General features: G+C 55.0%; 1 protein-coding gene and 1 non-coding gene across 5 annotated transcripts in view; one reads left to right on the top strand and one right to left on the bottom strand.

Moving 5' to 3' along the window:
• Window positions 1-576: 576 nt before the first annotated feature.
• LOC120513350 lies at window positions 577-668 on the bottom strand. The gene has a single exon (XR_005630250.1). It is a non-coding gene; the product is annotated as a small nucleolar RNA SNORD60 (small nucleolar RNA).
• Window positions 669-1,048: 380 nt separating this feature from the next.
• Window positions 1,049-11,853, top strand: part of TRAF7 (TNF receptor associated factor 7) — a 29,277-nt gene continuing 18,472 nt past the window's right edge. Inside the window, exons 1-4 of one of the 4 annotated variants that reach the window (XM_039732016.1) lie at window positions 1,049-1,188; window positions 1,337-1,344; window positions 10,704-10,824; window positions 11,021-11,078. In XM_039732016.1, coding sequence (XP_039587950.1) covers window positions 10,744-10,824; window positions 11,021-11,078 — 139 coding nt within the window. In that variant the 5' untranslated portion in view covers window positions 1,049-1,188; window positions 1,337-1,344; window positions 10,704-10,743. Of the gene's footprint in view, window positions 1,189-1,336; window positions 1,345-4,210; window positions 4,341-10,703; window positions 10,825-11,020; window positions 11,079-11,853 lie in introns of those variants that run through there. The other 3 variants (XM_039732017.1, XM_039732019.1, XM_039732020.1) reach the window with 3 other exon arrangements.

Genomic DNA, 11,853 nt, shown 5'->3' with positions numbered 1-11,853 from the left:
AGAAGCAAAACCCAGACTTTTCAAAACTTTTATTCACCTGTAAGCTACAAAATTCACTTTATACAGAGGCTGAAGTAGAAAAACAACATTAAAGCATTCACAATTAAGGCTGGTCTCAAGAGTGGGAGTAGCTTGTTATCGTCCACAGAGCTAAACAGAAAAAAGATTTAAATTCTCCATCTACACACTGCAGCACTAGAGTTAAAAGTGCAAATCCCTTCACTCACACTACTGCACCCACCACCTTGTGAGCATATTTACCTTGCACTAACCCATGAGGGAGAGTAAAAGTCGGTGAATTCTTTCCTCCAGCCCATTTTGCAGATGCTTCTTTGTGTTTTAAGAGCCGCCTCGAAGTAGAGCAGGAGCATCTCCCCGCGGGGCTCAGCCCCACTTACCGCGAACCCCAGGACAGGGAACACCGCCTTCTACCGGCCCACAACGCCGGGCACTGCCGCGGACCGGGCACGGGGCTCCGGGACGCCGCCACCGCCGCTTCCCGCCGAGCCCTGAGGGGAGAAGCAGCGCGTGAGGGGAGGAGCCCGCCCGCCCGCCCGGCCGGGCCGCGGGCACCGCGGGCCTCAGCCGTGGCTGCTCAGCAGGGGCTGCGGCCGCCCGCCGCCCTCAGACGAGGTGTCAGAAAAGGTAGATGTGGATCATCACCGGCCCGCCCTCGGTAATAGCCCCGTTACCGGCCCCGCTCCCTCCCTCCCGCCCGCCCGGCCCGTCCCGCACCTCAGGCTGGAAAGACCGCATACGCTCAACGCTACGTCTTTTATGGCCACTGCCATGTCGCTATTGGTCAGGCTGCTTTGGGCATAGCCAATCACCAGCGGTTGGCGTGACCACCGCCCCGCCTCCCCCAGCGCTGATTGGTCGCTGTTTTCCTCCCTGCCAATGGCGACGCGCAGCGCAGCGTGGCACGAGGCGGCAGATGCCGCCTTCTCATTGGTCACTGGAGGAGGCCGGGCAGAACCAGTAGCAACAGTGGTTGTAGCACGGAGCGACTCTTCGCGAGGGCTGCTGGGAGTTGTAGTCCGAGCGGCTCGGCGGCGCGGGCAGGAAGCGGCGCACGGGACTACAAGTCCCGAGGAGCGCTGGGCGCGGCTCTTCCGGGCCGGGCGGCAGCGGGGAGCAGGCCCGGGCGCGATGTGCCGGGACCGGGCACCGGCGCTGCGGCCGCCGCCGNAGACGGGAGGGGCCGGGGCGCGGGCCGGGAGGGCCGGCGGAGGCTGCCGGGGCCGCCCCGTGAGGGTGTGAGGGGTGCCGGGGGCGCTCGGGGCAGCTCGAGCATCCCCGGCGCTGTTCCGTGCCCGGCCCGGCTCCCCCGGTGTGTCCGCTGGGTCTCATGGCAGTCTGCGCTCCGTTTTGCCGTGTTCCGCCCCGTTTTGGTGTTTTTCTCTCCCTTCCCTGTCGGAGCGCAGCGCTGTTGCCGCTGGCCCTTTGCTGCCCTCCCGGAGCATCGACCCCGAGTGCGGGCTGCCGGGCCCGGGCTGCCGCAGCGCGCGGGCAGGTCCGGAGCGGCACCGGCAGCTCGCAGTAAATTCTGTGCCACTTCTGCCGTTCTCCTCTCATTTCAGACGAGCTCCGGGGCTCTGTCCCGGGGCACACTCAGGGGTCGCTGAGCTGCTGTGCTGGGAGGATTCCCCCTGGCTTCTGCTTCCCTCTGGGCTCTGCTGGGCTCAGGGACAGCCACAGGGCCGCGAGGGCTCCAGGAGCTGGGCTTGGTGTGTCCAGAACAGCCAGGAGCTGGGCTTGGTGTGTCCAGAGCAGCCAGGAGCTGGGCTTGGTGTGTCAGAGCAGCCCAGCTCTGGCTGCTGTCCCCGCCAGGGCTGGCTGTGTTGAGGACTGTGACCCAGCAGTTGTCTCTTGCACTTTGGCAGCGTTGCTGTGCCTTTGTTGCAGTGCCAGCAGTGTGATTTTGCCTCCCGGGGTGTTTTTCCCCCCAGGGGTGTGTTTCCAGTCGGGTTCCTCTTGAGCAGCTGCAGCGTTTTGGCCTCGAGTGTTTGGCAGCTTCCAGGCACAGTGGGGATGGTGGGGCTTGCAGGGCAGGGTTTGGGGGTGAAGGATGGTTCCAGAACGCCCGTGATGAGTGAAAGCAGTGCGAGATCACAGAATCCCAGAATTGTTCAGGTTGGAAAATACCTCCAAGACCCTCTGTGCCTGATCCCAGCCCAGAGCTCTGAGTGCCACCTCCAGGCATTCCTTGGACACCTCCAGGGATGGGCACTCCAAACCTCCCTGGGAGCCCCTTCCAGTTCCTGACAACCCCTTCCATGAGGAAATTCCTCCTGATGTCCAGCCTGCACCTCCCCTGGCAAGGGACATTCCTCGAACGATGCAGGCGGCTGCAGGAGCAGGTGCTGCCTGCAGTGTGCTGGATTCCCTCCAGGCTCCCCTGACTGGGATGGGCTGAAGCCACCAGGAGCTCCGTGCTGGTTTTTGGTGTCCCTGCCTGAGGGAGGGGATGTTTCACCCTGTGGAAATGGGAACCTGAGCCACGGTGGTGTTTCCAGGCTGGTACCTTCACTGCTGACACTCACACAGGGCATTTCATACTCACTGGGCTCAGAGAAGGGAAAAAAACCCCAATCCACGGTTTTGGGGTGGTGTGGGTCCCTGAGCTGGGGGTTCCCTGAGCTGGGGGATCCCAGGGTGAGCCCCCCAGTGCAGCACAGCCCTGCTGGCCCAGAGCCGTGTGTGAGCACCCCGTGTGAGCATCCCTGAGCTGGGGGATCCCAGGGTGAGCCCCCCTGTGCAGCACAGCCCTGCTGGCCCAGAGCCGTGTGTGAGCAGCCCGTGGAGGTTTGTGTCCCCTGCCCAAAGCCAGCCCTTCCCTTCCCAGGCCCCACGATCCCGAGGTGCTGCTGGAGCCTCGGGGAGCCCTGCAGGCTCTGGGGCTGGCACAGCACCGTGTGCTGCTCCAGCTCTGCCCTGCTCTGCCCCTGGGGGTGCTCCCGGGCACTCTGCAGCCTCAGAGGGGTTCAGCCATGGGTCACCCCCAGGGCAGAGCTTCCCCTGCTCCCAGGGACCTTCCAAGCCCTGCTGGATGTGTGACATTCCCTGCAGGGTGCCTCTGCCTTTCTCAGGGTTATCCCAGCCAGGCCAGCTGTGCCAGGAGCAGTGCACTGGAGAGAAAATCCTTGCTGGCTCCCAGCACTCGGGTTACGTGGCTGTGCTGTCTGGTGGAACTCTTCCCTCCCGGTTTTTCTTCCCTTTTCTGTGCCGTGGGCATGGTGGGGCATGTCCCTGTGCCCCTGGGTCGGGTCAGGGGGTGTAGGGACAGCTGGGACAAGGAGGGAGGTGGCTGGTTGCTCACAGGGGTTCGTGTCACCCCTCTTGGAGCTCAGCAAAGGCAGCAGCACCCCAAATCACCCATTCAAGCTGCTCTGCTCTGCCTCGAGCACAGCTTGGAGCTGCAGAGCCACCTCTGAACGAGCTGTCCTGGGGCTGGAGCTGGGCACTGGGACAGCCTCAGCCCTGGCAGGGTGTCCTGGCAGTGGAAGTCCCCACCAGCAGCAGTGTCTGTGTTTGGGGTGAGTCCTGCTCCCCAGCCCTGCCTTTTGTGGCTGTTCTTGGGTTGGATTGTCTCTCCTTGCTGTTTGTTATGCAGAACTCTGAATAGTTTGGGAACTGTAAAAGAGGATGAGGAACTCAAACTCCCCTCAAAGCAAGCAAAGAACTGTTCTGTCTCCTGCTCTTTCCCCTTATTAAAAGTTTAAATATGTTTTTGAGAACACACGAGAGTTAAAAGCAAGAAATTCCCAAAGAACTGAAAGAATACAAAGAATGTATTTACAAAGTTTTTATTCTTAGCTCTGTATGTGTGTGTTCCTTTATAGATATTGTTATTAATAAAATGTTGTGTTTTTCCCTCCATCCCCGAATAAAAACCTGTTTTGTTCTGTTCCCGAATAACATCTCACAGCAACCCTTTTAAAAATATACTCTTCATAAAAACCCTAACATTGTACTAAAGTCAAACCATAACAACTCCTCTCAAAGTGAGCTAAGAACTGTTCTGTCTCCTGCTCTTTCCCCGGCCAGGGAAATAAACCCTTGTGCTGGGAGAGGGTTGTTTTTCCTGCACTGAACTGAACCCGGAGCAGCCGGGGCAAGGCTGGGAGGCAGCTGGAGATTGGCTGAGCTCTGGGATTTTCCAGCTGCATTTCCATATCGCCCACTGCTCCGCATGCCTTTGTGTTTGCATCACTGGGGAGCCATCCACACGGCTCCCACGGAGCGGAAGAGGCGCCTGGGCCGAGGAGAAGCCAGTCCCAGCTGAGGAGCTGGGCATGCTGCTGGCATCCCGCCGGGCTCTGCCGCTCGGCATGGCCAAGGTGAGTTTGCCCCAAGGAGAAGAGTGTGCTCCGGGTGTCAGGCGGCATTCCCGGGCAGCTGCTGCTGAGGGAGGAGCTGTTCCCATCCCTGCCTGGGAGCAGGAGGTACCTGGAGCCCTTGCAGGGGGACCTGGGGCCCGTCCAGCAGCTGCAGCTGTGTCACGCTGGTTTTATGGTCCTTCTGAGTGACCTTTGCAAGGGCGTGGAGTGCTTGGCTGCAGCAAGGCAGCAAGTGTGTCCTGAGGTTGGTCTGGTGTTTCAGAAGTGGGAAATCCTCGATATTCCTTGGGCAGGGAGCACAGGAGCCACGTTTGAGGAGAGGTCCCCTGGAATTCGGAGTCACCCTGGGGCAGAGTTCAGTCCGTGGTGTTTGGGACAGTGTTTGGGACACTGAGTGGTGCTTCTGTCTCAAAGCTGTCAGTAGATTTGCCATGGTGGAAGTGTTCACATGCCCTGATTTCTTTTGGAATCAAGGATTTGGTGCTGTTTCTCCCAGGATCACCAATTTGATGGCTGAGTGTTGGTGTCTACAGGTGCCTGCTCTGTTCTCAGTGGCAAAGCCCAAGGGAGCTGTACAGAAAATGAGCAGGTGACTGGAATTTGCTGGATTTTTTTTTTTCCTGAAGGAGATGATGCGTTTCAGCTGGATCTTTGAAGTGTTCTAGCTGCATCCAGAGGGCAGAGAAGAGTGTGTGTCACAAGGTGTCAAAGCTTTGGAGGATGTTGGGGGGAACAGGGGGTGGAAGTGCTACTTTGTGCTTTTTGAGTCATGGCTATGGGCTCAGGTTTGCTGTGACTTCAATCTGGAAGAATCCCATAGTGTGGTGGGGTGGTTTCAGCTTTCCAGAGGAGGCAGTGCTGCCAACCATGAGGCAAAGCAGCTGGAAAAGGCCTCAGCATGGCACAGGAACTGGGGAATAAAGCAGAGAGGAGCTGTGATTGCTTTGGACTCCAGGAGAGCAGAATCCAGGTGAGACAAACATTCTGGCTTCCTTGGAAGAGCAGAGGCCAAGTTCTCCATCCCCAGTCTTTGCTGCCACGTCTTCAGGGGTTTGCAGTTGAGCTGCAAGCCCCTCTCTTCAGGTTTGCAGCAGAGGGACGCGTTGCTGCCATTCTTCAGGGGTTTGCAGTTGAGCTGCAAGCCCCTCTCTGTCAGGTTTGCAGCAGAGGGACCAAGAGCAGAGCAGAGCCAGCCCACAGGACCCGTGGGGTCTTGGCAGCCACTTTTCTCTGTCAGACAGCTCTGAGGAGCACCAGTTGTGGTGTGAGTGGTGAGGGTGACTGTTCTCATCTTCTCAAGTGTGTATCTTCCATCAGGAGCTGCCTTGCACAGAGCTGGCCATTCCCTCCAGAGGAACTGCAGCAGCACTGAGGTTTTTGCCTTGGAGGGGGAGGCCGTTGTTGGTTTCGGGGCTTGGCTGGGCTTTTGTTCTTTTTCCTTCACCAAATCCACAATTTAGCCATGTGATGTTCTCGGAAGGGGGCTGTTCTTTGAGGGAGGATGTGGAGGAGCACAAGCTGTGAGAGGCACAGCACGCAGCTGCGCAGTGGCAGGGCCAACCTTTAAAGCACCTTTTGATTAAGGTCCTTGTGTGGCAGAGCTGTGGATGTGCCTGTTCCTGCCCAGCAGTGGCTGAGGGGCTGCTGAGCCCACACAGGACAATTTGGGTTGCAGGGTCAGAGCTGGGCTGCATAACAAAAATGGTGTTGTAGGTGGATCCTTGCAGGTTACCTGAAATGGAAATAAAAACTTCAAATGTAGCTTTTGTGTCATGGAACAGCACTGAATATTGGCCTCTGTTCTAACTTCTAATTTAATTTTATTTTTCTGGGAAAATTGAGGTGCTTCATTTCACCAGAGCAATCACTTTTGATCCAGCTATGGGAACATCTGAAAGCTAAAGCTTCAGGGTTTAACATGAAGTATTGCAAATATTCTTCTATCCCAAGGCTTCATTATCCCTCAGGAAAAGCACCATATGAAATGCTTTTCCCTTCTGAACTCCATTTGTTCAAAGGCATGGCAGTGTTCAAACAGCTGTTGAATGTTCTCTCTCAGTCCTGCAGTCAGTGCAAGCGCTGGTAAAAGTAGCAGCAATTAAAAATATCCCTTTTTTTTTATTGATGACGGCTCAGTACAATTATGGTCTCACTGTAAGACACTCAGAAAAGCTGGTGTGACTTACAAGAAAAACTTACAAACAGTAACAAGAGCATTCCACACATTCATCAGGTGGAGGTGCCACGTCCTGTCAGAGAGGCTGAGCTTCTCTCCGCATTTTGTGTCCTCCCTGCACTGCCTGACATCTGAAGAGTGTAAAAAGTGTCCTGCTGGCTCAGGTGCTTGAGATTTTAGCTCTTTGTCTCCTTAGTTTGGTGGGGTTTTTCATAAGCTCTTCACCACCAGCTGGTACTGCCTGCTGGGCAGAGCTGAGTGTCACCTGCAGGCGTGGTGATGTCACTGCTGGCTTTTACTGCCCACCTGCACCTGGGGGCTGGGGGCTTGGCCTGGCCTTCCCTGGGCTGGGGAGTGACCGGTGGGCTGGGGAGTGACCGGTGGGCTGGGGAGTGACCAGTGGGCTCCCTGCCTGCCTCTTGTCTGGTGTCCCTGGAGAGGTGTCCCCGAGAGGTGTCCAGGGAGATGTGTCCCCTGAGAGGTGTCCAGGTTGAGGTGTCCAGGTTGAGGTGTCCCATGGAGAGGTGTCCCATGGAGAGGTGTCCCCTGGAGAGGTGTCCCCAAGAGGTGTTCCATGGAGAGGTGTCCCTGAGAGGTGTCCCTGAGAGGTGTCCCATGGAGAGGTGTCCCTGAGGTGTCCCTGAGAGGTGTCCAGGTTGAGGTGTCCCCGAGAGGTGTCCCATGGAGAGGTGTCCCTGAGAGGTGTCCCCTGGAGAGGTGTCCAGGTTGAGGTGTCCCTGAGAGGTGTCCCTGAGAGGTCCCTGAGAGGTGCCTGTCTCAGGATGTGCTGCAGCCCTGCATCCTCACACCCTGTGCTGTACAGGTCAGACCAGATGCTGCCAGCCCTCGTCACCCTGCCGAGGTGCCCCCGAGGAGGTCACAGAGTGGTTAATTACCCCACAATCACCCCGTGCCCTGGCACCTGCGTGGGTGCCCTTGTCCCAGGGAGCTGGTGGTGCTTTTGAGGCAGTATTTCCCTGGGGATGTGCCAGCTCTGAAGGATGTGTAACCCTGGTGGTGTAAGAGGAACAGAAGCTCGTGTGTTACGCCACAAATACCCAAGAAGGGAGCTGAGGAAGTTCAGTCAGGCAGAGCAGGGTAGCCCTGCCTTTCCCAGTGCCAGGCACTCCTCTGTGGGACACTTTGCCAGCCCAGCATTTCCTGGGGGTGAATAACCTCGGAGAGAGCTTCAGGGAGCAGGGAGGGGGAATTAGCCAGGCCACTGGTGCTGGTTCTCCTCCCAGCTCTGAGGTGCAGTCAGGGGTGATCTGTGCCTGATCTCCCCTCACAGTGGGGAGAGGGAGCACTGCTTCCCTCTGCAGCTGCTGCTCGTTGGGTTTTTTTATTGCCTGAATTACTGAAATAGGATTTTAAGGCTTTTCTTCTCACTGAGTCTCAAAAACCTCGAGTTGATCCCTGTGATGTGCAAATGCTGAAACCTATGCCTGCCTCCCCTACATCTGGATATGATCAGCTGTGGGATTTACTGAATATTGGGTCCCCACAGCTTCCTTTTTCCAGGGGAGATTTTCCCCCTCTTTGTTTACTGTGAAAACCACTGACGTTGCATGTTAAAAAATTCAAGTGCAGGCAAGGAGAATGTGGATCACAGGCTGGGTCACCAGCAGCAGCCACCCAAGGGGGACACATCCTCCAGCCTGGGAGCACAGCACAGGCAGGGTTCTGATGCCAAGGAAAGGTGCAGAGATCTGGCAGAGACTTCTGCAAGTGCTGTAGGAAGTTGGTATTACTGTTGACACCATCAGCTCTTCTCTGCCTCCTTTTAAATTCTTTGATATCAGTTGGAAAAGGATCTCAGATGGGAAGGAAGGTGTGAGGAGCTTGTCAGACATGCTCTGGAGAGGCTCTGCTGAAATGCTGCTGTCTGTGCTGGGTGCAGAGGTCTGGCAGCAGCCAGATCTTGCTGGGGTTGTGCAGCCTGGCTGATGTTCTGCTGGACATTTTTCCCATGGCTGACATTCCCCAGTGAGTAGGAAATCCCTGCATCCCACATTCCCTTCCCCACCTTGGGTTTGCTGGAGCTTCCAGGCAGGGATTGAAGGGTCCTTGCAGTGGCTCTGGTGGCTGCAGTCACTGCTTGTGGCACATCTGATCCAGCCTTTAATGGTACCACAGAGCTCCTCACACTGTCAGTTTATCTCCATTTTTGTTTTCCCTGTCTCTGAGTGTTTCCCTCTGCTTGAGTCTCCATCTGTTCCATCTGAAGGTGATACTTACCCTGAAAGTGAGAGGGAATGGAGCTGTGCCTGAGTCTCCAGACAGCCCAAAATCCTCCGTCAGGGTGGCTTTTCTCTCTTTCCATCTGGGAATGACTCTTTGCCCTGAACCCCAAGAGGAATATTTGATATGCAGGTTCCTTTACCCTTAACTGCCATGGCTGATGAGGTGGGAGCAGATCCCTGCTCCTGCCTTTGAGCAGTGCAGGATAGAGGGTGGTGGGTAGGTGTTGCATGGATTCATATCCCTGGAAATTTGAATATTTCTCTATTTCCAGCCAATGATGGGAGGAGCAGAGTGCTGAATCCCTTTTCCAGAGGAGAGTGGTGAGCCCAGGTGTACTGCTAGATGCAGGGAAGCTACATTTTAGGGATATATGTGTCACTGGACATGAGCTCATACAGCCTTGAGATGGGGAATCCCAGGAGGTGCAGTGGTTCATGCCATCACTCATGGAAGTATTTGCTTTGCTTAAGTTATGAGCCCTGCATCATCTGGAGACCCCAGCTGGAGACCTCTCATCTTCAGCCTCTGTAGCTGAAGAGGGGAATCTTCAGGCTTGTGCAGAAGGGGGAATTTTTGCTGGGAGGAAGGCGAGGGCTCCAGTGACTCATCCAAGGCTGCCAGAGGGAGAGAGGCTGAGTCAGTGGGGCTCAGATCTCCCGGGGCCAGTGGCCCAAACCCTTGGTCTGCCCTGTGTCCACTCCCACCTCCCTCTTCTCTCTGTGCCCTCAGGGGCTCAGACAGGAATAAAGGGATCCAGTGGCCAAAGCCAAAGCTGTGGCTTGCAGGAGCCCAGCTTTAAACTCTGCAGGTCTCCCTGGTGCTGCAGCACAACTCTGCCTCATTCCTGCTGCTTCTGAGCCAGCTCCAGCCTCTGTGCTCAGCATCTCCTCAGGGATCTGGCATTTGCAAGCAGCCAGGACAGTGCTGTCACGTGTGTGGAAAACATTATCCAGATCCCTGGTTTTCAGATGGTTTTGGGTTTCGTTTCAGGCTTGCTGTTTGGTTGGTTTTTCTTTGGAATTTTTTTAAAATAATTTTTGACCATAGTTGTTTCTGGGAGTTGAGGCCTGAGCAGCAATCCCCTGCTCAGGATTGTGCTGCTCCTGGCTGCCTGCAGCTGTTGGATCCAGAGCTGCAGGAGCCCTGGAATGCTGTGTCAGGCCCTGAGGACAGCCCCGGAGTCACCTTTGCAGTGCTCAAAATGTGTGTGCAGGGTGTGCCCAGCCCCGTGTGCCAGGGCTCTCCAGGGAGGGGGAATCCCTGCACAAATCCCAGAGATTTGGGATCCTGTCTCTCTGAGCCTCACTTTCCCTTTCTGTAAAGTGGAGAAATCACAGTGCTGTTTTTATAAAGAGCTTGGAGGTTTAGGACTTGTCACTCCCAGGTAAGAGAAAACCAATTGCTGGAAACCCCTGAGACACTTCACCTCCCCAGTGCCAGGCTGAGCTTTGTCCTCTCTGAGGAGAACTCCTGCCTGAGCCAGGAGCGCCTGTGTGAGATGGCAGAGGAGCTGCAGCTCCTTCCTGAGGCTGTCCTGGCTCTGAAGGAGACTGGGAGCATCTTGGCAGATTTGCTGGGACAGCAGCATAATTGTGCCCTGAAGCAGTATCAGGTTTCAGCAGAGGTTCAAGAAAGCAAATTCCATGTGCTTCTGCAGATTATTGCTGTGGAGTTCTTGACTTGGCAAACTTGAGCCTAATGAACCGGTGGAGGGAGAGAAATGAGGCTCTTATTAAAAGATAATCATATATTTTAAAAATGCTGGACACTCACCCAGGAACAATTTGAAGGAATCTGACTTTGCCCTCGCCTCTTGCTTCTGAAAATGCAGGTTTATGTGAGTTTGGGTGAACACTTGGGCTTTGTGCTGCAGGAGAGTGTTCCCTGAGCCCAGGGAAATACCCACAAGGAGCCTAACTCCCTTTGTGTCCTCCTTCTCCCACAGAGCAAGCTTCCCATGACTAGCAGATGCTGGCCTAGATTATGAGCTCAGCCAAGAACGCTCGCTACAATCGTTTCTCCAGTGGCACAACAAACATCACTTCTTCTGAGAACACCAACGGGGTAAGGCCCTGCTGCTGGCACGGAGGGACAGGCTGCTTCCTCTGCTCCCATCCTTCCTTTTGAAACAGCCTCTTTTCCTGCCACTTGAAATCTCACTGTTCACAGAGAAAAGATGAATGTGTATGCAGCATTTCACCAGCTCAGGCAAAGTCTGAAGGCTTTAAATGCCCTGACATTTGTTTTTTCATCATTTCAGACAAGAATGGAAACTACTTTTGGACCAGCCTTCTCTGCTGTGACCACCATCACAAAGGGTGGGTATTTCATGTGTACTTGTGTGATCCCAGGGTGGTTGTTGTCCTTTTGCAGGTCATAAAGCTGTTGGGAGAACCTCTCTGGTCATTAACCAGGTGTTATGGGGCTGGGTTTGGTGTTGTGCAGCCCAAGTGTCCTGACAGGATGGGAATGAGCAGGCCCAGGAATTCTCTCTCCTCAGGCAGACTGAGCAGTACCACTGGGAAGCCTTTGCTGACAACAGAGTTGTACAACAGGGTTTGATGCTGAGCTCAGCACCAAATCCTATTGATCCCTGTGACAATCATCACTAGTGCTGAAAATTTCCATCTTCCCTCTGTGCCTGACTGTGAGTCACTCTGGAGCTTTGGTAAAACCCCGTGGCCATTTCTAGCTCAGACAGAGGGGGATGCAAGTGTCCCTGCTCATTTACAATTCCTGTGCCTTGTTCCTCAGAGCTCAGCAGGTGAGGGGAGCCTGAGCCCTGGCACGTGGGGGGAATGTAGGAAGAAGCCTGGTTTCATTTTGGGATACAAATATCCTACCTTTAATAGAAACAAGAAGACTTGACACTGATTTTGATAAGGATGTGAACATCTGCCCGAGAAAAATGTTTGGATTACATTTGTCCTGGACTCTGGATGGTTTTGGACTCCCAAATATTTACATTCAGACTTTTATACATGTAAGAGTCAGTTACATGATCTCTATACAAATATTTCATTTTTAATTTAGCATGGCTCCCCTGTGCCTCAGGGATATCCAGACCTCCCTGGATCCAGGTAATTTTTATTG

The sequence above is a fragment of the Passer montanus genome, unplaced genomic scaffold (genome assembly GCF_014805655.1).
Source record: "Passer montanus isolate IOZ18808 unplaced genomic scaffold, ASM1480565v1 scaffold8, whole genome shotgun sequence".
Taxonomy (NCBI): domain Eukaryota; kingdom Metazoa; phylum Chordata; class Aves; order Passeriformes; family Passeridae; genus Passer; species Passer montanus.
The sequence above is the reverse complement of the archived record's forward strand: the minus strand, read 5'-3'. Positions and strand labels throughout refer to the sequence as shown.